Here is a 24506-nt window from a genome sequence, read left to right on the forward strand (position 1 = left end):
AGTGGCAGGAAAGACATAATAAAAAAACAAAGAACAGATGAGACAAAATGTGGCAAATAACAAAATGGAAGATTTAATACAACCATATAAAAAATTACATTAAATATAAATGGACTAAACATTTCAAATAAGAAGTAGAGATTATTAGACTGGATAGAAAAAGTAAGACTAATTATGTGATATTTCAAGGGATGTACTTGAAATATGAAGATCCAAATATTAAAATATATATTGAAAATGAAAATATATTTTAAAAGTAATATCATTCAAAGAGTAAGAAAGCTAGAATGAATATATTACTAGCATACAAAAGAGATTTCAAATCAGAGAGAATTACTAGAGACAAAGAGGAATACTTAACAGATTTTTAAAAATGTCAATACCATCTGGAAGATATAAAAACCACCATATATGTATACATATCTATGTTCCTTCACCTAATAACAGAGCTTTAAGAATGTAGGTAGCAAAAACTGACAGAAATAAAGGGAGAAATCTACATTCATTACTTGAGACTTAAACACATTTCTTTCAGCAACTAATAAAACAAGTAAACAAAAAAATCACTAAGGATAGGAAAATCAAAGTACATTTGAATTATTCCATTTACATAAAGTTCTAAAGCAGGTAAAATTAATCCATAGGGCTAGAAGTCTGGATAATGATTATCTTTAAGAAAGAGGGTGAGGGTAGTGATTGAGAGGGGTGTTTTTGGGTGATGGAAATATTCTATTGCTTGACCAGGGTGATAGTCATATAAGTGTGGTATTTCATTGCAGTGGTTTCCTTGTGATTTATGTGCTTTTGGCATGTACATTATATTTCAGTACAAAGTTAATTAAAATTCTTTTTAACCTAGCCAAATTATCACTCAAGTCTGAGAGTAAAACAAAGATACATTCAAGTAAGTAAGGACTACATTTCCTATACAGAGATTATGAAAGAATTACCAAACAAACAAATGAAAAAAAAAAAAAAGAAGAGGGAGATGTGTGAGAAAAAAAAACAGTGATAAAAGCAAAAAACAAAAGTCATAGTAATTCATTGTAAAAAAATTAATAATATAATCTGGATCTATAATTCCAAATAATTTTAGCATGGGAGATGATGAGAGAAAGTAAAGAGGGAAGTGAAATATAGTGAGACTCTTGCTTCTTTGGAAAATCTGATACAAATGTTGGTTAACTGTAGTCTTTGCCAGAAAAATGTTTGAGTATGATATTAAAATTCAGGGTCAATCACCAAATGAATAAAAATAAAGTGAAGAGATTCCAAATCATAGGCATTAGAGAAAGGAAAGACTGGATCAAAAAAAAGATGATCACTGCATTAAAAGATAAGAAAAGGAAAAATGAAAAAAGAAATATGTTAAATAGGAAACATATATAAGCTTATTAGATAGTAATAAGTATGAATGGGTTAGATTCTATTAAAAGACCAAGACTTATCTAAAACTAAGCAATGCTAATAGGTTGAAAATAACATGGAAAAAGATCTTCAGTTTCTTTTGCTACAATGGATGTTCTGTAATAAATATTACCTTATATGCAATTGGTAAATAGGCAAATGATAGCAGAATATTGCAGAAGCTGCATCTGTTCATACATATTTTTTCCAATTTATGAATGCTTTGTTACACAATGTAATAGCAGTTGAAAACAAAGTACATTAACACAGCTAAATTAGAAGTAAAGAAAGAATACAGTTTTGTACATGATACTCATCTACTCCATGTTCTTCCTCTTAGCCCAGTGGTCTCGACAACTCAGTAGTGTAGAAGGAGAAGAATACAAGCAGGGAAGTGGTAGTGACTGTTCGTAGGTTTCATTTAGGGTAGTAAGATGTCCTAAAATTAGACTCTGCTGATTAGATTACACAACTCTGTAAATATGCCAAGAAACAGTAGACTGTATACTCTAAATGGGTGAACTTTATGGTATCTAGATTATATTACAATAAAGCTGTTTTCAAAAAAAAAAAAAGGAAAGAAAAAGAAGTTACAAAACCTGAATAGCTCAATGACTATTTAAGAATTGAAAAGATAGTTAAAAGTCTACTCATAACAGGCATCAGTATCAAATAGTTTTACAGATTGATTCCACCAGGCTCCTTAGAAAAAGAGGAAAAAAATAAGACAGAAAGGAAATGACCAATCAATTTTCAAAAAAGATTTCACCACCAGCCATTTTCACTATTAGAAATATTTACAAGAATCTAATCATGACTCAGGGAACCAAAAATACATTTCATGATCTTAAAGATGGAGTTTTCAAAGGAGTCTTTCTACCTATAGAAAAATGATTTTGAGTTTTATAATGTGTTTCAATATCAGAGAGTGGCAAACCATGACTGAAGCTCTTTTTGATATCAAAACTGCTGGTGGTTGTTTGTTTCAGTTGTTTGCTGTGGGACTGACTAAGAAATACAGCAACTAGATCCAGAAGACCTCTTTTACCCACTACCATTAAGAATCCCATACCTGAAAGACCCAAGAGACATAAATAAAGGGTTTGAAATAAGTTTGAAAAAAGGTGCCAGTAAGCTTTTTCCAGATAGCAGTGGGACAACAGAAATGTTTTGCCGTCGATTTAAATTTTCCGTGATGGATTTGTTGGAAAACCCAACATTCCAAAGAAACCCAAATTTGAATTGTGAAAACTAATGTATCTGCATGGTGAAGGCAATGGAAATAATCTTTTTTTTTTTTAATTATTTTTTATTGAAGGGTAGTTGATGCACAGTATTACATTACATTAGTTTCAAGTGTACAACACAGTGGTAGAACATTTATATACATAATTCTAGGTTCCAGCTATCACCCTACCAAGCTGTTACAATATCTTGACTATATTCCTTATGCTATACATTACATCCCGGTTACTTATTTATTTTACCATTGGAAGTCTGTCCTTTTTTTTTTTTTTTTGTGAGGGCATCTCTCATATTTATTGATCAAATGGTTGTTAACGACAATAAAATTCTGTATAGGGGAGTCAATGCTCAATGTACAATCATTAATCCACCCCAAGCCTAATTTTCGTCAGTCTCCAATCTTCTGAGGCATAACAAACAAGTTCTTACATGTAGAACAAATTCTTACATAATGAATAAGTTACATGGTGAAGAGTACAAGGGCAGTCATCACAGAAACTTTTGGTTTTGCTCATGCATTATGAACTCTAAACAGTCAGTTCAAATATGAATACTCATTTGGTTTTTATACTTGATTTATATGTGGATACCACATTTCTCTCTTTATTATTATTATTTTAATAAAATGCTGAAGTGGTAGGTAGATACAAGATAAAGGTGGAAAACATAGTTTAGTGTTGTAAGAGAGCAAATGTAGATGATCAGGTGTGTGCCTGTAGACTATGTGTTAATCCAAGCTAGACCAGGGCAATAAAACATCCACGTATGCAGAACATTTCTCTCAGAACAGGGGGGGTGAGGTTCTAAGCCTCACCTCTGTTGATCCCCAATTTCTCACCTGATGGCCCCCCTGCGACTGTGCCTGTCTTAGGTTGTTCCTCCCTTGAGGAATCTTACCCGTCTCTGGCTAACCAGTCATCTTCCGGGGCCATACAGGGAAATGTGAAGTTGGTAAGTGAGAGAGAAGCCTTATTGTTTGAAAAGGTTAGCTTTTTACTTCTTTGCATATTTATGCCCTGTGGCTTCTAAGCCCAGCATTTGTCTTGAGGTGTCTTTACCACTTGGAGGAGTTATGATACTCGGTAAATTTGATATGAGGCACGAATTCTATTTAAGGGTTGTAATTAGGAAGGAAGAAGAAAAGCTATAGAAGTAGCAGGCGGAAGAAAACCTGGGAAGATTGATTATTTCTTTGACATATCTGCTTGTAGAGTAACTTCAGCATATATAGGTTTTAAGCTACTACTTAAATTGCACACACACATTAACATAATAGGAGTATAGTTACATAACCAAAGCATATCTGTACTTACCAGCCATCTCCAGTGAAACCAAGAAAACCATTAAGGCACCTTAGGCATTTGTGAAAACTTATCTATGATATGGTGGATATTGTCCAACTGAACTTGAACAGTCTGAGAGAAATCAGACAAATTAAAACAACCCATTCCTGGGGACTGTTCACATGCCATATGTTCTTTTAACAGTAAATAGTCTGTAGTTGTAAGAGTTTGGAGCGCTACAATTTGCACTTCTCCAAATTCTTGGTTGAGTTCCAACAGTATAGATCCAGTCAAATTTGTTGTTTTACTGTATGCACAGGCCAGCTTAGATATCTCCTTCCTCATTCCCATGGCAAGTCCAGGAACTGGTGGGATGAGTGCATCTACTGCTGTAGCAGTGCGTGGATCTTTGTTGGGGTTTTTTGATGATCATCTTCTGGCATGAGTCTTCCCGAGAGTGCAGATGTTGGAAGTTCTTTTTCATATCGTATCTTAGTTCATTTTCGGGGTAGCCCAATTAGGCTTTGATCCTCTGTATAAACACAAATAGACCCTTTGCCTACACTTTTATATGCCCTTTATACCCTTGTGTAGAACTCGTTGGAGGTTACCACACAGGAACTGCCCTTTTTTTTTTTTTGCTTTGTTTTTGGTATCACTAATCTACACTTATATGATGAATATTATGTTTACTAGGCTCTCCCCTATACCAGGTCTCCCCTATAAACCCCTTCACAGTCACTGTCCATCAGCATAGCAAAATGTTGTAGAATCACTACTTGCCTTCTCTGTGTTGTACAGCCCTCCCCTTTCTCCTACCCCCCCATGTATGTTAATTTTAATACCCCCCTACTTCTCCCCCCCTTATCCCTCCCTACCCACCCATCCTCCCCAGTCCCTTTCCCTTTGGTACCTGTTAGTCCATTCTTGAGTTCTGTGATTCTGGTGCTGTTTTGTTCCTTCAGTTTTTCCTTTGTTCTTATATTCCACAGATAAGTGAAATCATTTGGTATTTCTCTTTCTCTGCTTGGCTTGTTTCACTGAGCATAATACCCTCCAGCTCCATCCATGTTGCTGCAAATGATTGGATTTGCCCTTTTCTTATGGCTGAGTAGTATTCCATTGTGTATATGTACCACATCTTCTTTATCCATTCATCTATTGATGGACATTTAGGTTGCTTCCAATTCTTGGCTATTGTAAATAGTGCTGCAATAAACATAGGGGTGCATCTGTCTTTCTCAAACTTGATTGCTGCGTTCTTAGGGTAAATTCCTAGGAGTGCAATCCCTGGGTCAAATGGTAAGTCTGTTTTGAGCATTTTGATATACCTCCATACTGCTTTCCACAATGGTTGAACTAACATACATTCCCACCAGCAGTGTAGGAGGGTTCCCCTTTCTCCACAGCCTCGCCAACATTTGTTGTTGTTTGTCTTTTGGATGGCAGCCATCCTTACTGGTGTGAGGTGATACCTCATTGTAGTTTTAATTTGCATTTCTCTGATAATTAGCGATGTGGAGCATCTTTTCATGTGTCTGTTGGCCATCTGTATTTCTTTTTTGGAGAACCGTCTGTTCAGTTCCTTTGCCCATTTTTTAATTGGGTTATTTGTTTTTTGTTTGTTGAGGTGTGTGAGCTCTTTATATATTCTGGACGTCAAGCCTTTATCGGATGTGTCATTTTCAAATATATTCTCCCATACTGTAGGGATCCTTCTTGTTCTATTGATGGTGTCTTTTGCTGTACAGAAGCTTTTCAGCTTAATATAGTCCCACTTACTCATTTTTGCTGTTGTTTTCCTTGCCCGGGGAGGTATGTTCAAGAAGAGGTCACTCATGTTTATGTCTAAGAGGTTTTTGCCTATGTTTTCTTCCAAGAGTTTAATGGTTTCGTGACTTACATTCAGGTCTTTGATCCATTTTGAGTTTACTTTTGTATATGGGGTTAGACAATGGTCCAGTTTCATTCTCCTATATGTAGCTGTCCAGTTTTGCCAGCACCACCTGTTGAAGAGACTGTCATTTCGCCATTGTATGTCCATGGCTCCTTTATCAAATATTAATTGACCATATATGTCTGGGTTAATGTCTGGATTCTCTAGTCTGTTCCATTGGTCTGTGGCTCTGCTCTTGTGCCAGTACCAAATTGTCTTGATTACTATGGCTTTATAGTAGAGCTTGAAGTTGGGGAGTGAGATCTCCCCTACTTTATTCTTCTTTCTCAGGATTGCTTTGGCTATTCGGGGTCTTTGGTGTTTCCATATGAATTTTTGAATTATTTGTTCCAGTTCATTGAAGAATGTTGCTGGTAGTTTCATAGGGATTGCATCAAATCTGTATATTGCTTTGGGCAGGATGGCCATTTTAACGATATTAATTCTTCCTAGCCATGAGCATGGGATGAGTTTCCATCTGTTAGTGTCCCCTTTAATTTCTCTTAAGAGTGACTTGTAGTTTTCAGAGTATAAGTCTTTCACTTCTTTGGTTAGGTTTATTCCTAGGTATTTTATTTTTTTTGATGCAATTGTGAATGGAGTTGTGTTCCTGATTTCTCTTTCTGTTGGTTCGTTGTTAGTATATAGGAAAGCCACAGATTTCTGTGTGTTGATTTTGTATCCTGCAACTTTGCTGTATTCTGATATCAGTTCTAGTAGTTTTGGGGTGGAGTCTTTAGGGTTTTTTATGTACAGTATCATGTCATCTGCAAATAGTGACAGTTTAACTTCTTCTTTACCAGTCTGGATTCCTTGTATTTCTTTATTTTGTCTGATTGCCGTGGCTAGGACCTCCAGTACTATGTTAAATAACAGTGGAGAGAGTGGGCATCCCTGTCTAGTTCCCGATCTCAGCGGAAATGCTTTCAGCTTCTCGCTGTTCAATATAATGTTGGCTGTGGGTTTATCATAAATGGCCTTTATTATGTTGAGGTACTTGCCCTCTATTCCCATTTTGCTGAGAGTTTTTAACATGAATGGATGTTGAACTTTGTCAAATGCTTTTTCAGCATCTATGGAGATGATCATGTGGTTTTTGTCTTTCTTTTTGTTGATGTGGTGGATGATGTTGATGGACTTTCGAATGTTGTACCATCCTTGCATCCCTGGGATGAATCCCACTTGGTCATGGTGTATGATCCTTTTGATGTATTTTTGAATTCGGTTTGCCAATATTTTGTTGAGTATTTTTGCATCTACGTTCATCAGGGATATTGGTCTGTAGTTTTCTTTTTTGGTGGGGTCTTTGCCTGGTTTTGGTATTAGGGTGATGTTAGCTTCATAGAATGAGTTTGGGAGTATCCCCTTCTCCTCTATTTTTTGGAAAACTTTAAGGAGAATGGGTATTATGTCTTCCCTGTATGTCTGATAAAATTCTGAGGTAAATCCATCTGGCCCGGGGGTTTTGTTCTTTGGTAGTTTTTTGATTACCGCTTCAATTTCGTTGCTGGTAATTGGTCTGTTTAGATTTTCTGTTTCTTCCTGGGTCAATCTTGGAAGGTTATATTTTTCTAGGAAGTCGTCCATTTCTCCTAGGTTTCCCAGCTTGTTAGCATATAGGTTTTCATAGTATTCTCCAATAATTCTTTGCATTTCCGTGGGGTCCGTCGTGATTTTTCCTTTCTCGTTTCTGATACTGTTGATTTGTGTTGACTCTCTTTTCTTCTTAATAAGTCTGGCTAGAGGCTTATCTATTTTGTTTATTTTCTCGAAGAACCAGCTCTTGGTTTCATTGATTTTTGCTATTGTTTTATTCTTCTCAATTTTATTTATTTCTTCTCTGATCTTTATTATGTCCCTCCTTCTGCTGACCTTAGGCCTCATCTGTTCTTCTTTTTCCAATTTCGATAATTGTGACATTAGACCATTCATTTGGGATTGCTCTTCCTTTTTTAAATATGCTTGGATTGCTATATACTTTCCTCTTAAGACTGCTTTTGCTGTGTCCCACAGAAGTTGGGGCTTAGTGTTGTTGTTGTCATTTGTTTCCATATATTGCTGGATCTCCATTTTGATTTGGTCATTGATCCATTGATTATTTAGGAGCGTGTTGTTAAGCCTCCATGTGTTTGTGAGCCTCTTTGCTTTCTTTGTACAGTTTATTTCTAGTTTTATGCCTTTGTGGTCTGAAAAGTTGGTTGGTAGGATTTCAATCTTTTGGAATTTTCTGAGGCTCTTTTTGTGGCCTAGTATGTGGTCTATTCTGGAGAATGTTCCATGTGCACTTGAGAAGAATGTATATCCCGCTGCTTTTGGATGTAGAGTTCTATAGATGTCTATTAGGTCCATCTGCTCTACTGTGTTGTTCAGTGCTTCCGTGTCCTTACTTATTTTCTGCCCAGTGGATCTATCCTTTGGGGTGAGTGGTGTGTTGAAGTCTCCTAGAGTGAATGCATTGCAGTCTATATCCCCCTTTAGTTCTGTTAGTATTTGTTTCACATATGCTGGTGCTCCTGTGTTGGGTGCATATATATTTATATCCTTTTGTTTGACTGAGCCCTTTATCATTATGTAGTGCCCTTCTTTATCTCTTGTTACTTTCTTTGTTTTGAAGTCTATTTTGTCTGATATTAGTACTGCAACCCCTGCTTTCTTCTCACTGTTGTTTGCTTGAAATATGTTTTTCCATCCCTTGACTTTTAGTCTGTACATGTCTTTGGGTTTGAGGTGAGTTTCTTGTAAGCAGCATATGGATGAGTCTTGCTTTTTTATCCATTCTGTTACTCTGTGTCTTTTGATTGGTGCATTCAACCTATTAACATTTAGGGTGACTATTGAAAGATATGTACTTATTGCCATTGCAGGCTTTAAATTCGTGGTTACCAAAGGTTCAAGGTTAGCCTCTTTAGTATCTTACTGCCTATGCCTAACTTAGCTCGCTTATTGAGCTGTTATATACACTATCTGGAGATTCTTTTCTTCTCTCCCTTCTTGTTCCTCCTCCTCGATTCTTCATATGTTGGGTGTTTTGTGCTGTGCTCTTTCTAGGAGTGCTCCCATCTAGAGCAGTCCCTGTAACATGTTCTGTAGAGGTGGTTTGTGGAAAGCAAATTCCCTCAGCTTTTGTTTGTCTGGGAATTGTTTAATCCCACCGTCATATTTGAATGATAGTCGTGCTGGATATAGTATCCTTGGTTCAAGGCCCTTCTGTTTCATTGTATTAAATATATCATGCCATTCTCTTCTGGCCTGTAGGGTTTCTGTTGAGAAATCTGACGTTAGCCTGATGGGTTTCCCTTTATAGGTGAGCTTTTTCTCTCTAGCTGCCTTTAACACTCTTTCCTTGTCCTTGATCTTTGCCATTTTAATTATTATGTGTCTTGGTGTTGCCCTTCTTGGATCCTTTCTGTTGGGGGTTCTGTGTATTTCCGTGGTCTGTTCGATTACTTCCTCCCCCAGTGTGGGGAAGTTTTCAGCAATTATTTCTTCTAAGATACTTTCCATCTCTTTTCCTCTCTCTTCTTCTTCTGGGACCCCTATAATACGGATATTGTTCCTTTTGGATTGGTCACACAGTTCTGTTAATATTGTTTCATTCCTGGAGATCCTTTTGTCTCTCTCTATGTCAGCTTCTATGCGTTCCTGTTCTCTGGTTTCAATTCCATCAATGGCCTCTTGCATTCTATCCATTCTGCTTATAAACCCTTCCAGAGTTTGTTTCATTTCTGTAATCTCCTTTCTGGCATCTGTGATCTCCTTCCGGACTTCATCCCATTTCTCTTGTGTATTTCTCTGCATCTCTGTCAGCATGTTTATGATTCTTATTTTGAATTCTTTTTCAGGGAGACTGGTTAGGTCTGTCTCCTTCTCTGGTGTTGTCTCTGTGATCTTTGTCTGCCTGTAGCTTTGCCTTTTCATGGTGATAGGAATAGTCTGCAGAACTGGGATGAGTGACAGCTGGAAGGACTTCCTTTCTTGTTCGTTTGTGGCCCTCCTCTCCTGGGAGAACAGCGACCTCTAGTGGCTTTTGCTGTGCAGCTGCGCGCAGACAGTGTTCCTGCTTCCTGCCCGGCTGCTATGGAGTTAATCTCCGCTGTTGCTGTGGGCGTGGCCTGGCTCAGGCAGCTACTGCAAAATGGTGGAGTCGCGTTTGAGCAGGAGCTGCTGGGAGGCTATTTATCTCCGTACGGGGCCTCCCTGCTCCCTGCAGCCCAGGGGTTAGGGTGCCCAGAGATCCCGGATTCCCTACCTCTGGATTAAGTGACCCGCCCTGCCCCTTTAAGACTTCCAAAAAGCACCCGCCAAAACAAAACAACGCCCACCAAAAAAAAAGAAAAAAAAATTTTTTTAATTAAAAAAAAAAAAAAGTTTTTAATTAAAAAAAAAAGGTGGTTGTTCCTTTTTCTTTATTCTCCGGTGCCAGCCTCAGGCCTCTGCTCACCGGTCTTTCTGCCCTGTTTCCCTAGTATTGGGGTCCCTATCCCTTTAAAACTCCCAAAAAGCGCTCACCAAAACAAAACAGCAAAAAAGCAAAAAAAAAAAATGGTCGCGCACTTTTCTTATGCCCTCTGTCGCCCAGCCTCCAGTGCCTGCTCACTGTTCTTGCTGCCCTGTTTTCCTAGTATCGAGCGCCCTGCACTCTGGCCCGGATGGCTGGGGCTGGGTGCTCGGCAGCCCTGTGCTCCGTCTCCCTCCCGCTCTGCCTGCTCTTCTCCCGCCGGGAGTTGGGGGGAGGGGCGCTCGGCTCCCGCGGGGCCGGGGCTTGTATCTTACCCCCTTCGCGAGGCGCTGGGTTCTCTCAGGTGCGGATGTGGTCTGGATATTGTCCTGTGTCCTCTGGTCTTTATTCTAGGAAGGGTTGTCTTTGTTATATTTTCATAGATATATGTTGTTTTGGGAGGAGATTTCCGCTGCTCTACTCACGCCGCCATCTTCTGCCCCTCCGAAATAATCTTTGTTAATAAAAATTAAATAACAATGATAATCAAATATAAGTGTTATATATTATGATGTTATTAAATAAAAAATATTAAAATAATTGACTCTAATAGTAAATTTAAGGAGAAAAACCATAATTATTCTAATAGATATTGAAAATACATTAATAAAATGAAGTTTCCTTGCACACTGCATCAGATGTTCATTTTTTATTGTTTTTAGGGGCAAAAATATTTTCTTATTCTACTTACAATGGAAAGACAATGTCCCGGACAGCTTCAAAGTGACAAGTTGCAATGAGAGTCTCTTTGAAATCTGTGAAGTTGACACGATAAATCCGGGATTCTTCTGTTCCTATGAAAAGGTGTCCTTCCCCTTGAAGAGTGATAGAGGTGATGGCACCTTGTAACTGGATTTTCCTTTGAAGGAAAGCAAAGAGGTGAAGTAGACTCATTAAGTCGATGAATATTTATTAGCCATCTAAAGTATGACGGAGGACATAAATCAGGCATGTGACCTGGGACATCCTTCAAGGAGGTGACGCAATTGGAAAGGCAGGAGTTTATACACAATTTTGGGTACACATGGTCAGTAGAGGGAGAGGCCAGCAGTTTATACTGCTTCATCTGTGAGATATAGTATGAAATAGGTTATGCAGCACAGGTGGGATTTGCATAGAAAAAACATTCATGGACACAAATGAACATGCAATTAAATAATTGATTAATTCCATTGCTGGGAAATAATCCAAAAATTGGGGGGGAAACCTTTATGTTAAAGGATGTTATTATAATTGTAATTTAAAAGACTAAAAAGTTGGAAACAACCTAAACATACAATTGTAATGAAATAGTTAAATGTTCTTTAAAACCATGATTAAGGGATTATGGAGTACATGCATATTTTACCACAATAAAAAAAAAAGGTTATGTAGTGATATAGAAAATGTTTATGATGTTTACACCAAGTAAAAGAAGTAGAATATAAAGTTTTATATACAAAATAAGTACAATTATTTTAACATTTATATGAATAACACAGTTAAGAAGAAACAACAAAGTGCTAATAGTGGCTAGACTCATTGAAGTTTTCAAAGATTATTTTATCTTCCACATTCCAGATCCCTCTGCTCACCAAATGTTTAATGAATATGAACTTTTAAAAATAAGAATGTATAAATGAATGTGACCCTAGAGACCCATCCTTGCTCTGCAACTAAGTTAGTTCAACAATAAGAATTCAATGGGGATTCTAGTTCAAGGAGCCAGCATGGGAAATGCAGTATTTCACAAAGACAAATTTGTTGGTGGGACACAGAACAGTTAATGAAGAAAGGATGGACCCCCAAGTCATATCCCAGCTTCCTCACTAACTAGAGCTCTGTGACTAGAAAAGCTGCCAAAAATCTCTGGACCTCAGTTTATTCAACTACAGAATAATTCCTCCTCTACAGAGTCGTAGTGAAGATTGGAGATAATGGAGGTAATGTACATGTGGCCATAGAGGGCTGTCAGGAAATATTGACTATTAGCATCTGGGCTCTCTAGAAGAAAAGATAAAGCCCAGGACTCTAGGGGTAAAGTCAGGGATCTGGTGGTCTGTTTTCTCTTTCTACTTCCCTTTCTCGTCTCCATGACCTCATGTGAGCTGCATCCTCAATCTATTAAAACCCAAAGAGGCAGAAATCTCTCCATCCAATTTGAGCCTATGCTGTCACAGAAGGTTAGTTTGGAACATATATTAGAAATCTTGTAATAACTGCTTTGAATCTAATTATCTTCATTCCAGGGGGAATTTTTGTGTATTAGAAACAAGGAATTAAAAATTAGGGGGTTAATTTTTTTATTTTTGGGGGGTAGTGGTTAATTTTTTATACTTACCTCACCTATTCACAGACTACCTAACATTGTTCTTAAGTTGCCTCTCTCTCCTATTCCCTTCATACAAACAAAAAACTGGTCCAAATATATTCTCAGTAAGGCCTATCCTGAGCACTGAATTTAAAATTGCAGCCTGTCCCATGACCCCACTTCAAACTTGGACCTCCCATCTCCCTACATCCTGCTCCACTTGTCTCCACTGTACTCATCACCCTTTAATACTATGCACTACTTGTTTATTTGATTTATTCTACGGTCTTTTCCCTCTTGCTAGAATGTAAGCTCCATGAGGGCAGGGGGGTTTTTTCTTCATTTTTGTTTGCTTTAGCCATTGGCATACCCCACACATTCCCAGAAGAGCCCTCCATACCTAGTGAGTGCTCCATACAGATCTGAAGGAAAACAACCCATACACTACATCCGCTTTTTTCTGCAAGGTATCCGCAGGTACCCCGGGCCTCCTTCGAGCTGGCAGAGGTCACATGGAGCATATCTAGGGGAATCTGGCTTTGTCGAAGCTAAGTTCAACTTTTGCCTCTGCACCTCTGTGAAATATATTTCCTGACCTCGCTATCCAACAAGATCACTCCCTTCTCTGATCTTCTCTACAACATCCACGATATATTTCACTTTATCTGGATCATGAGATTTGTGTTTCTATATTATCCTGTATTATAGTGACTTTTTCATGTGACTTTTATCTCCAAACCAGACTGTAGGTTCTGGGAGGGCAAAGACCATATCTTATTTTATGTTTTAATAGCATTAGTACATTTGTTTGGATGGAGGTACTCAATAAATACTTGTTAATGACAATGTATAAAGCTTTATTTCATTTTATTTTAATTAGATAAGCCAGGAAAAGTACATAACATAGTATCTGATACATAGAAATAGCTGGTAATGTTGGCTATTTGTATTAAAATTTGTATTCAAATGTATTGGCTACTAGCATAGTGCCTGCTATCTACCTATGTAATAGGTACCCATTACAGAATAAATTTCATTGAATAAAAAAATTTTGAAAGTCTGAAATTTCAGGTTATTTGTTGGATACATTTATAACAGCATATTTTCTCTGTCACTGCTCAATGTATTAGCTAAATAATCATTTACATACTTATTAGAAGGGCAGTATCTCCCTAGACAATAGTGGGCTACTTTGGTTGGATTCAGCATAAGCCATTGTCTTCTCATCGGCAAAGAAACCACCATCTGTTGTGATTCCAACTACTAATTTTAACAGTAAGAGGAATTCTTTAACCAAATACCACTTTGCCAGTATAGCTTAGTTGCTGACTTAAAGCAAACCTCCCTCTGCTGAGTCTCTCCCCATCCCACCTGCTGTGGAGCCTGGAACTTAATGGATGGATTTGTAGGTGGGACTTTTACAGAAGACCAGCAGTCTGGCTCCAGAACCCACTAACAAACCCCCCATCTTCAGGCACTTGATAGCTGACACTCCTTGTGGGGAGAAACAGCATTGAGAAAAAGCACAAAGGGTTTCCTCCTTAGGAATCAATGCACACTTCACACAATGGGCCTGGCGGGGACATGTAATGAAGCCACACATTGCTTGGGTGAAGCTCCTGGTGGTACTGCCTGGGGTGCACCATGGGGCCGGCCAAAAGGGCTCGGTACCAACTGGAAGTAGCCCTCCTGGGCCTGCAGGGAGCAAACAGGCTTCCCAAACTTCCTCCCTTTGGAACCACCTGTGTGCTTTGAATGTATTAAGAATTAGCACTTTGTACCCACTCAAAGAAAGTTAGAGCAAAAGGCATAAGTAAGCACAGCCATACCATTAGTTCCTTAGCTGCCACTGTTTGCACCAGAACTTAATTCTTCTAGAGCAAAGAGACTGTATTCAACATCCAAAGAAAGCATGACACACTCCATATTGCTGGTGACTCTATTTCCTGAACTGAAGCATGCAGTACATAATCTCACCATAACAGGAAATGTTCAAATTCAAAGTCATCTTCAAAGTTTGCAGATGTACGATGGCCATTTTATAGCACCTACTCTGAAGTTCTAATTTTAAACTGTGCATGACCAACATTTTCTTTTAAAACTTTCAATAATAATATAGCTAATGACTTTATAGGTTTGTGTCTTAATGACACTTGATATTATGAAACAAGTATTACATCCTTTCAAGTTACATTAAAGTGTATTTTACCTGTTCTGGTTCAAAGGGCATTTCTTGATGTTTAAAAAGAGAAGCCAAGACTCAAGAATATGAAGGTATGAACCAGAATTATGTGCTTCCTGCTCCTGACCCCACACCCAATTCTAAAAGTGTTGCAGCAAGACAAGGGGATGAATGCCTGGCCAGTGAGGAATCATCTCTGGAGTGAATATTCTTATTAGCATTTGTTCAGAGGTTTGGGGAAGCAGGGATAAAGAGTTCAATGGAGCCTCAAAGTCACCTGTGTGTAATTCCCAAATACACCATTTTGAAACTATAAATGTTATTGTTCAGTGTACAAGTCCTGGAACCAGTCGGCCTGGGTTCACATCTCAGCTCTACTACTTGCCAGCCATGAGATATCAAATGGTATGTGGTTCACTTTCTTCATCCGTAAAGCAGGGGTGAAATGGTACCTTTCTCATCAGATTGTGGTGAGGATCAAATGAGATAATGGTGCTTCGCTCCATGTCTGGACATTTATTGACCATGTACTGTTTTTAAGCATCATCATCATTTTCATTCTAGTGCTGTATGCCTAATAGGTCCATTGGACACCATTCCTATTCTTTACCTCTCTAACCATAGAGCAAACATTAAAGTAGAGTTTCAAAATGGGTAACTGCCCAAAAGGACATGATATTCCAACCAAATGTCTTCAACGATGCCTCCTATCTATTCATCCCATAAGAATTATTTTCTTTCCACGTGAAGAAAATGCATCTTGGAACCATTGCTTTGTAGAATTTACCATCAGACCAGAATGGTTAGGAATTAAATCATCCATAGTGCCACCAAGGATGGCATTTAATACCAAAGTTGGAGGAACACTGAGAGAGCTGGCATCTTCTTTGGAAAGGCACTTAGATACCAAGTGCTGGGGAGGCAAAAAGAGCTGGATCAGTATTTTCCACGAAGTGTTTTACGGAGCCCTTTGGAGGTGCCTCAGGAGTGGGAAGTGGCTGGGCTCTAAGCCTTGCCCTCCTGTAAACTGATCTGTTTAATGTATTAGAATCTCTTTCCTAAAAATAATTTGAAAAACAGTGAACTAGTCTATACCTTGATGTCCTGTAGGATTATTTCTAAACTCTTCTCTACCTCTACTATAGCTTTCTCCCACTCTTAGGCATTTCCATAAATCTTGACTATTAAATGGTTGTGTGATTAAGAAAACTCTGATATCTTCCCAGGAACACGGTGCAATATTTCAGTTTCCTGGGAATATCTTCTAAGTAGGAAAGTATCTAAGCTTCGTTGCAACCATCTGTTCTTTTACCGTACCTGAGAGAGGCAGGTGCAGACCCTAGCACAGCTTTCAGATTCAAAGTTTAGTAGAACCAACCCTTGTAATTCTCTGGAGGTACTAAAAATAGAAGCACTTATTCAGGAAACTCACCCTTGGATCATAGGCTTTTTAATTTTGGTTTAAATGTCAGTCTTTTATTGGACTTTTAACTAGAATCATTAGGAATTCTGCAAATAGAAACAATTGAAGATGTTTAGGTCTTATTCATGATATAACAGCAGTTGAGGCTAAAACATAAGATATAGTTATTTCTAATCTAAGATTAGAAAAAAATGTATATATACATATATACATATAGACAGTCTTGCAGATCAAAGATCACAGTCCTCGTACACGTGGCAACAAGCCTGCCCAAATGCTGGACCCAATGTAGGTACAAATCACAAAGCCACAGGCCTATGCTTTGCAGATGTGGGAAAAGGTGTAGTTCTGATTCCCTAACTGAGGACACCTTAGGAATACCTCTGCCCTGAATATAACCAGAGACAAGGGCTTAGGGAACCAGTCAATGCCCCTGGTGGTTTTGGGCTTTGGATACACCATGAACTTTTTCTTAATGGAAGTCTGTGCTACCAACGGAGGCAAGAAATCACTAGATAACAACAGGCCAGAGCAGAATTTGATGTTGACTACTCACCAGACTGAATTTGTCCTTCGCAGGCCCAGTGTCTACCAGCAGTTTAGTCCTTGGGTTCATTTTCAGAATATCTCCAGTTGTGGTGCCAATGTAGAAAAAACTGTCATCACTGGCCATCTGGGGATCAGAGAGAATAATGCAATCTGAAGACTGGGTTTCCCCAGTGATGCCATGAGCCCCTGATCAGGGATGGGAAGAACTTTCTCTGAAACCCCATGAAGACCTACAAAGGTGCTCACAGCTACTTTCACTTCCTCAGACTCAAAGATTGGTAAGAAGAACTCTGAGGGAGCAGAATCAGGGTTAGACTCAGACCTGGAGGAAATATTAGACTCCTACTAGCCTGTGCATTTCACTGGACGCCTATTTGTGTCTCATGTGTATGCATACCCTGCCAGTTCAATTCCTGAGACACCTCCAAAGGGTTCCTCGGATGAAGGTGTGCTCTTCCAGAGAGATTACACATTCGCTTTATCTCATTTTCCAAAGTCTATATTCATAAAATGATTATGCATTAAACAGAAGGAACAAGTCAATGGAAAATGGAGTTATATGTATGAATGTATGAGTCCACATTAAAAACACATGACGAATTCCTCTTTACACAAGAGGCTGCATTTCAACAATGAATTTTATTTTAGACACTTCATTTCCAGTGGCAGAAATAATCTAAGTGGCATAGGGATGTGCTGTGGCCTCTGAGTACCCACTGGCTACACTGCTTCCCTCTAGGTGAGGCAGGTTCCCAGTGTCTAATGACAGTCCAGTTCCAGTAAAAGAAGACAGTCCCAGGGCTGTGTCTGGGCAGCTCCTTTCTAACTTCTGAAGGGAGTCCTGGAAGTAAGGCTCTCCCTCACCTGTGCCTCTCAATTAACATCCCACGTGTCCAGACCTCACCTCTCTACTCCCCCGCCCAAGGCACATATACACGTGTATGTACGCACATATACACACATGCCTTGGTCAGTTATGTTAGGACCTTGTACTAATATAGTTACTTACAATAACACTTAAAGTAATACTTACTGTAATACTCATGACAATTCTTTTCGTCTGTCCTGTTTGGCACTCAGTTGGCCAGATTTTCCTATTTGGGAGATCCAGTTCCCATACTCGAATTGTTCCACTGCAGAAAAACTCACAATCAAATGGATATCCATTGAATAGCTGCTTCCTCTCTTCTCTGTTTTCTGTATTCTCTTGTAGAACAAGCTGAACAGAACTAGGTATTTTTGAGGGTTTGTGATGGCCTAGGGCTCTGCCTACAATCTTCCACTCAGTCCTCACAACCACTGGATGGGACAGATTTTATGGATCCCCAGTCTCCAAATGAGAAAACACAGAGCCCAAACACAGCACGGCAGGGATTCACACCTACCTTTCTCTCACTTTAAAGTGAATACTCTCTACTGTAATATGAACCAACATAAATATAAACAAACAAATGAAAAACAAACCCGGGTTCATGAAGTATGTTGCTTTCAAGGTATTGACTTGTGAGGACATTTTTAAAAGGGAAGCACTTCATTCAAGGAAGGATAAATGAGACTAAGCAACTAAGAGTCAAAATCAGCACCTAACACAAGACTTGGTATATAATTGGTACTTAATCATGGTATGTTGAGTTAATCTGAATTAATAATTGTATAAAAATGTCACAGTCAAGAGAGGAGAGCCAAGATGGCAGCGTGAGTAGAGCAGCAGAAATCTCCTCCCAAAACCACATATATCTATGAAAATATAACAAAGACAACTCTTCCTAGAATAAAGACCAGAGGACACAGGACAACATCCAGACCACATCCACACCTGTGAGAACCCAGTGCCTCATAAAGGGGGTAAGATACAAGCCCCGGCCCGTCGGGACCTGAGCGCCCCTCACCCAGCTCCCGGCGGGAGAAGAATAGGCAGAGCGGGAGGGCGACGGAGCCCAGAACTGCTGAACACCCAGCCCCCGCCATCCGGGCCAGAGCGCACAGTGTGTGCACGGGGCCCTGGATACTAGGGAAACAGGGCACCAAGAACAGTGAGCGGGTACTGGAGGTCTGGCGCCAGTGGACATAAGAAAAGCAAGCGGACATTTTTTTCTTTTTTTTGCTGTTTTGTTCTGGCGAACGCTTTTTGGAAGTCTTAAAGGGATAGGGACCCCAATACTAGGTAAAATGGGCAGCAAGACCAGTGAGCAGATGCCTGAGGCTGGCGCCAGAGAATAAAGAAAAACGAGCGGCCATTTTTTTTTTTTACATTTTTTAATTAAAAAAAAAATTTTTTTTGGGGGGGGGGCATTCTTTTGTTTTGGCGGGTGCTTTTTGGAAGTCTTAAAGGGGCAGGGCGGGACACTTAATCCAGAGGTAGGGAATCCCGGGATCTCTGGGCACCCTAATCCCCTAGGCTGCAGGGAGCAGGGAGGCCCCTTACGGAGATAAATACCCTCCCAGCCGCTCCTGCTCCAATACGACTCCACCACTTTGGAGCAGCGGCCTGAGCCAGGCCACGCCCACAGCAACAGCGCAGATAAACTCCATAGCAGCGGGGCAGGAAGCAGAAGCCCTGTCTGCGTGCAGCTACCCAGCACAAGCCACTAGAGGTCGCTGTTCTCCCAGGAGAGGAGAGACACAAACCAACAAGAAGGGAAGTTCGTCCAGCTGTCACTCGTCCCAGCTCTGCAAACTATTCCTATCACCATGAAAAGGCAAAGCTACAGGCCGACAAAGATCACAAAGACAACACCAGAGAAGGAGACAGACCTAACCACTCTTCCTGACTGAGAATTCAAAATAAAAATCATAAACATGCTGACAGAGATGCAGAGAAATACACAAGAGATATGGGATGAAGTCCAGAGGAAGATCACAGATGCCAGAAAGGAGATTACAGAAATGAAACAAACTCTGGAAGGGTTTATAAGCCGAATGGATAGGATGCAAGAGGCCATTGATGGAATTGAAACCAGAGAACAGGAACGCATAGAAGCTGACATAGAGAGAGACAAAAGGATCACCAGGAATGAAACAATATTAAGAGAACTGTGTGACCAATCAAAAAGGAACAATATCCGTATTATAGGGGAACCAGAAGAAGAAGAGAGAGGAAAAGGAATGGAAAGTATCTTGGAAGAAATAATTGCTGAAAACTTCCCCAAACTGGGGGAGGAAATAATCGAACAGACCACGGAAATACACAGAACCCCCAACAGAAAGGATCCAAGGAGGACAACACCAAGACACATAATAATTAAAATGGCAAAGATCAAGGACAAGGAAAGAGTTTTAAAGGCAGCTAGAGAGAAAAAGGTCACCTATAAAGGAAAACCCATCAGGCTAACGTCAGACTTCTCAACAGAAACCCTACAGACCAGAAGAGAATGGCATGATATATTTAATGCAATGAAACAGAAGGGCCTTGAACCAAGGATATTGTATCCAGCACGGCTATCATTCAAATATGATGGTGGGATTAAACAATTCCTAGACAAACAAAAGCTGAGGGAATTTGCTTCCCACAAACTACGTCTACAGGACATCTTACAGGGACTGCTCTAGATGGGAGCACTCCTAGAAAGAGCACAGAACAAAACACCCAACATATGAAGAATGGAGGAGGAGGAGTAAGAAGGGAGAGAAGAAAAGAATCTCCAAATTGTGTATATAACAGCTCAATAAGTGAGCTAAGTTAGGAAGTAAGACACTAAAGAGGCTAACCTTGAACATTTGGTAACCACGAATTTAAAGCCTGCAATGGCAATAAGTACATATCTTTCAATAGTCACCCTAAATGTTAATGGGCTGAATGCACCAATCAAAAGACACAGAGTAACAGAATGGATAAAAAAGCAAGACCCATCCATATGCTGCTTACAAGAAACTCACCTCAAACCCAAAGACATGTACAGACTAAAAGTCAAGGGATGGAAAAACATATTTCAGGCAAACAACAGCGAGAAGAAAGCAGGGGTTGCAGTACTAATATCAGACAAAATAGACTTCAAAACAAAGAAAGTAACAAGAGATGAAGAAGGACACTACATAATCATGAAGGGCTCAGTCCAACAAGAGGATATAACCATTCTAAATATATATGCACCCAACACAGGACCACCAGCATATGTGAAACAAATACTAACAGAACTAAAGGGGAAAATAGACTGCAATGCATTCATTCTAGGAGACTTCAACACACCACTCACCCCAAAGGATAGATCCACCGGGCAGAAAATAAGTAAGGACACGGAAGCACTGAACAACACAGTAGAGCAGATGGACCTAATAGACATCTATAGAACTCTACATCCAAAAGCAACAGGATACACATTCTTCTCAACTGCACATGGAATATTCTCCAGAATAGAACATATACTAGGCCACAAAAAGAGACTCAGAAAATTCCAAAAGATTGAAATCCGATTCAAGGGGCGGAAGATGGCGGCGTGAGTAGAGCAGTGGAAATCTCCTCCCAAAACAACATGTATCTATGAATATATAACAAAGACAACCCTTCCTAGAATAAAGACCAGAGGACACAGGACAATATCCAGACCACATCTGCAACTGAGAGAACCCAGCGCCTCGCGAAGGGGGTAAGATACAAGCCCCGGCCCGGCGGGAGCTGAGCGCCCCTCCCTGCAGCTCCTGGCAGGAGAAGAATAGGCAGAGTGGGAGGAAGACAGAGCCCAGGACTGCCGAACACCCACCCCAGCCATCCCGGCCAGAGTGCAGACACAGTACGTGCCCAGGGGGCCCTGGATGCTAGGGAAAAAGGGCAGCAAGAACAGTGAGCGGGCACTGGAGGCCGGGTACCGGAGGACATAAGAACAGCGCGCGACCATTTTTTTGTTGTTTTTTGGTTTTTTTTTGCTTTTTTGCTGTTTTGTTTTGGCGAGCGCTTTTTAGAAGTCTTAAAGGGATAGGGACCCCAATACTAGGGAAACAGGGCAGCAAGAACAGCGAGCAGGCACCGGTGGCCTGGTGCAGGAGGACACCAGAAAAGCAAGCGCCCATTTTTTTAAATTTTTTTTTTTTTTTTTTTGCTGTTTTGTTTTGGCAAGCGCGTTTTGGTAGTCTTAAAGGGATAGAGACTCCAATACTAGGGAAACAGGGCAGCAAGACCGGTGAGCAGAGGCCTGAGGCTGGCACCGGAGAATAAAGAAAAACGAGCGACCACCTTTTTTTTTTTTTTTTTTTTTTTGGTGGTCGTTGTTTTGTTTTGGCGGGTGCTTTTTGGAAGTCTTAAAGGGGCAGGGTGGGACACTTAATCCAGAGGTAGGGAATCCGGGATCTCTGGGCACCCTAACCCCTGGGCTGCAGGGAGCAGGCAGGCCCCTTACGGAGATAAATAGCCTCCCAGCCGCTCCTGCTCCAACGTGACTCCACCACTTTGGAGTAGCTGCCAGAGCGGGGACACGCCCACAGCAACAGCGGAGATTAACTCCATAGCAGCCCAACAGGAAGCAGAAACCCTGTCTGCGTGCAGCTTCCCAGCACAAGTCACTAGAGGTCGCTGTTCTCCCAGGAGAGGAGGGCCACAAACCAACAAGAAAGGAAGTCCTTCCAGCTGTCACTCGTCCCAGTTCTGCAGACTATTCCTATCACCATGAAAAGGCAAAGCTACAGGCAGACAAAGATCACAGAGACAACACCAGAGAAGGAGACAGACCTAACCAGTCTCCCTGAAAAAGAATTCAAAATAAGAATCATAAACATGCTGACAGAGATGCAGAGAAATACGCAAGAGAAATGGGATGAAGTCCGGAAGGAGATCACAGATGCCAGAAAGAAGATCGCAGAAATGAAACAAACTCTGGAAGGGTTTATAAGCAGAATGGATAGAATGCAAGAGGCCATTGATGGAATTGAAACCAGAGAACAGGAACGCATAGAAGCTGACATAGAGAGAGACAAAAGGATCTCCAGGAATGAAACAATATTAAGAGAACTGTGTGACCAATCCAAAAGGAACAATATCCGTATTATAGGGGTCCCAGAAGAAGAAGAGAGAGGAAAAGAGATGGAAAGTATCTTAGAAGAAATAATTGCTGAAAACTTCCCCACACTGGGGGAGGAAGTAATCGAACAGACCATGGAAATACACAGAACCCCCAACAGAAAGGATCCAAGAAGGGCAACACCAAGACACATAATAATTAAAATGGCAAAGATCAAGGACAAGGAAAGAGTGTTAAAGGCAGCTAGAGAGAAAAAGCTCACCTATAAAGGGAAACCCATCAGGCTAACGTCAGATTTCTCAACAGAAATCCTACAGGCCAGAAGAGAATGGCATGATATATTTAATACAATGAAACAGAAGGGCCTTGAACCAAGGATACTGTATCCAGCACGACTATCATTCACATATGACGGTGGGATTAAACAATTCCCAGACAAACAAAAGCTGAGGGAATTTGCTTTCCACAAACCACCTCTACAGAACATGTTACAGGGACTGCTCTAGATGGGAGCACTCCTAGAAAGAGCACAGCACAAAACACCCAACATATGAAGAATCGAGGAGGAGGAACAAGAAGGGAAAGAAGAAAAGAATCTCCAGACAGTGTATATAACAGCTCAATAAGCGAGCTAAGTTAGGCAGTAAGATACTAAAGAGGCTAACCTTGAACCTTTGGTAACCACGAATTTAAAGCCTGCAATGGCAATAAGTACATATCTTTCAATAGTCACCCTAAATGTTAATGGGTTGAATGCATGAATCAAAAGACACAGAGTAACAGAATGGATAAAAAAGCAAGACCCATCCTGTTTGTGTTTATACAGAGGAAAAAAGCCTTATTGGGCTACCCCGAAAATGAACTAAGATACGATATGAAAAAGAACTTCCAACATCAGCACTCTCGGGAAGACTCATGACAGAAGATGATCAACAACAACAAAAAAACTCCAACAAAGATCCACGCACTGCCACAGGTGCAGATGCACTCATCGCACCAGTTCCTGGACTTGCCATGGGAATAATGAAGGAGATATCTAAGCTGGCCTGTGCATACAGTAAAACAAAAAATTGGACTGGATCTATACTGTTGGAACTCAACCAAGAATTAGGAGATGTGCAAATTGTAGCACTCCAAAATCTTACAACCACAGACTATTTATTGTTAAAAGAACATATGGGATATGAACAGTCCCCAGGAATGGGTTGTTCTAGTTTATCTGAATTCTCTCAGACTGTTTAAGTTCAGTCGTACGATATTCACCATATCATAGATAAGTTTTCACAAATGCCTAAGGTGCCTAACTGGTTATCTTGGTTTCACTGGAGATGTCTGGTAATTACAGGTATGCTTTGGTTAGGTAACTATATTCCTATTATGTTAATGTGTGTGCACAATTTAATTAGTAGTTTAAAACCTATCCATGCTGAAGTTATTCTACAAGAAGATATGTCAAAGAAATAATCAATCTTCCCTGGTTTTCTTCTGCCTGCTACTTCTATAGCTTTTCTTCTTCCTACCTAATCACAACCTTTAAATAGAACTTGTGCCACATGTCGAATTTACCGAGTATCATAATTCTTCCAAGTGGTAAAGACACCTCAAGACAAATGCTGGGCATAGAAGCCACAGGGCATAAATATGCAAAGAAGTAAAAAGCTAACCTTTTCAAACAATAAGGCTTCTCTCTCACTTACCAACTTAACATTTCCCTGTATGGCCCCGGAAGATGACTGGTTAGCCAG

The 24506-nt window shown here is 40.1% G+C and overlaps 1 protein-coding gene across 1 annotated transcript in view; it reads right to left on the reverse strand.

Annotated features, from left to right (window-relative positions):
- The window catches only part of LOC118933442 (cilia- and flagella-associated protein 52), a 79275-nt gene that overhangs the window by 15338 nt on the left and 39431 nt on the right, over positions 1 to 24506 (reverse strand). Inside the window, exons 5-8 of the mRNA XM_057499485.1 lie at positions 17847 to 17946; positions 16817 to 16937; positions 14057 to 14150; positions 11061 to 11231 (exon numbers count right to left, since the gene is read on the reverse strand). Of these exons, the coding sequence (XP_057355468.1) occupies positions 11061 to 11231; positions 14057 to 14150; positions 16817 to 16937; positions 17847 to 17946 (486 nt within the window). The remainder of the gene's footprint in view (positions 1 to 11060; positions 11232 to 14056; positions 14151 to 16816; positions 16938 to 17846; positions 17947 to 24506) is intronic.

Source organism: Manis pentadactyla, chromosome 4, assembly GCF_030020395.1.
Source record: "Manis pentadactyla isolate mManPen7 chromosome 4, mManPen7.hap1, whole genome shotgun sequence".
Lineage (NCBI taxonomy): Eukaryota > Metazoa > Chordata > Mammalia > Pholidota > Manidae > Manis > Manis pentadactyla.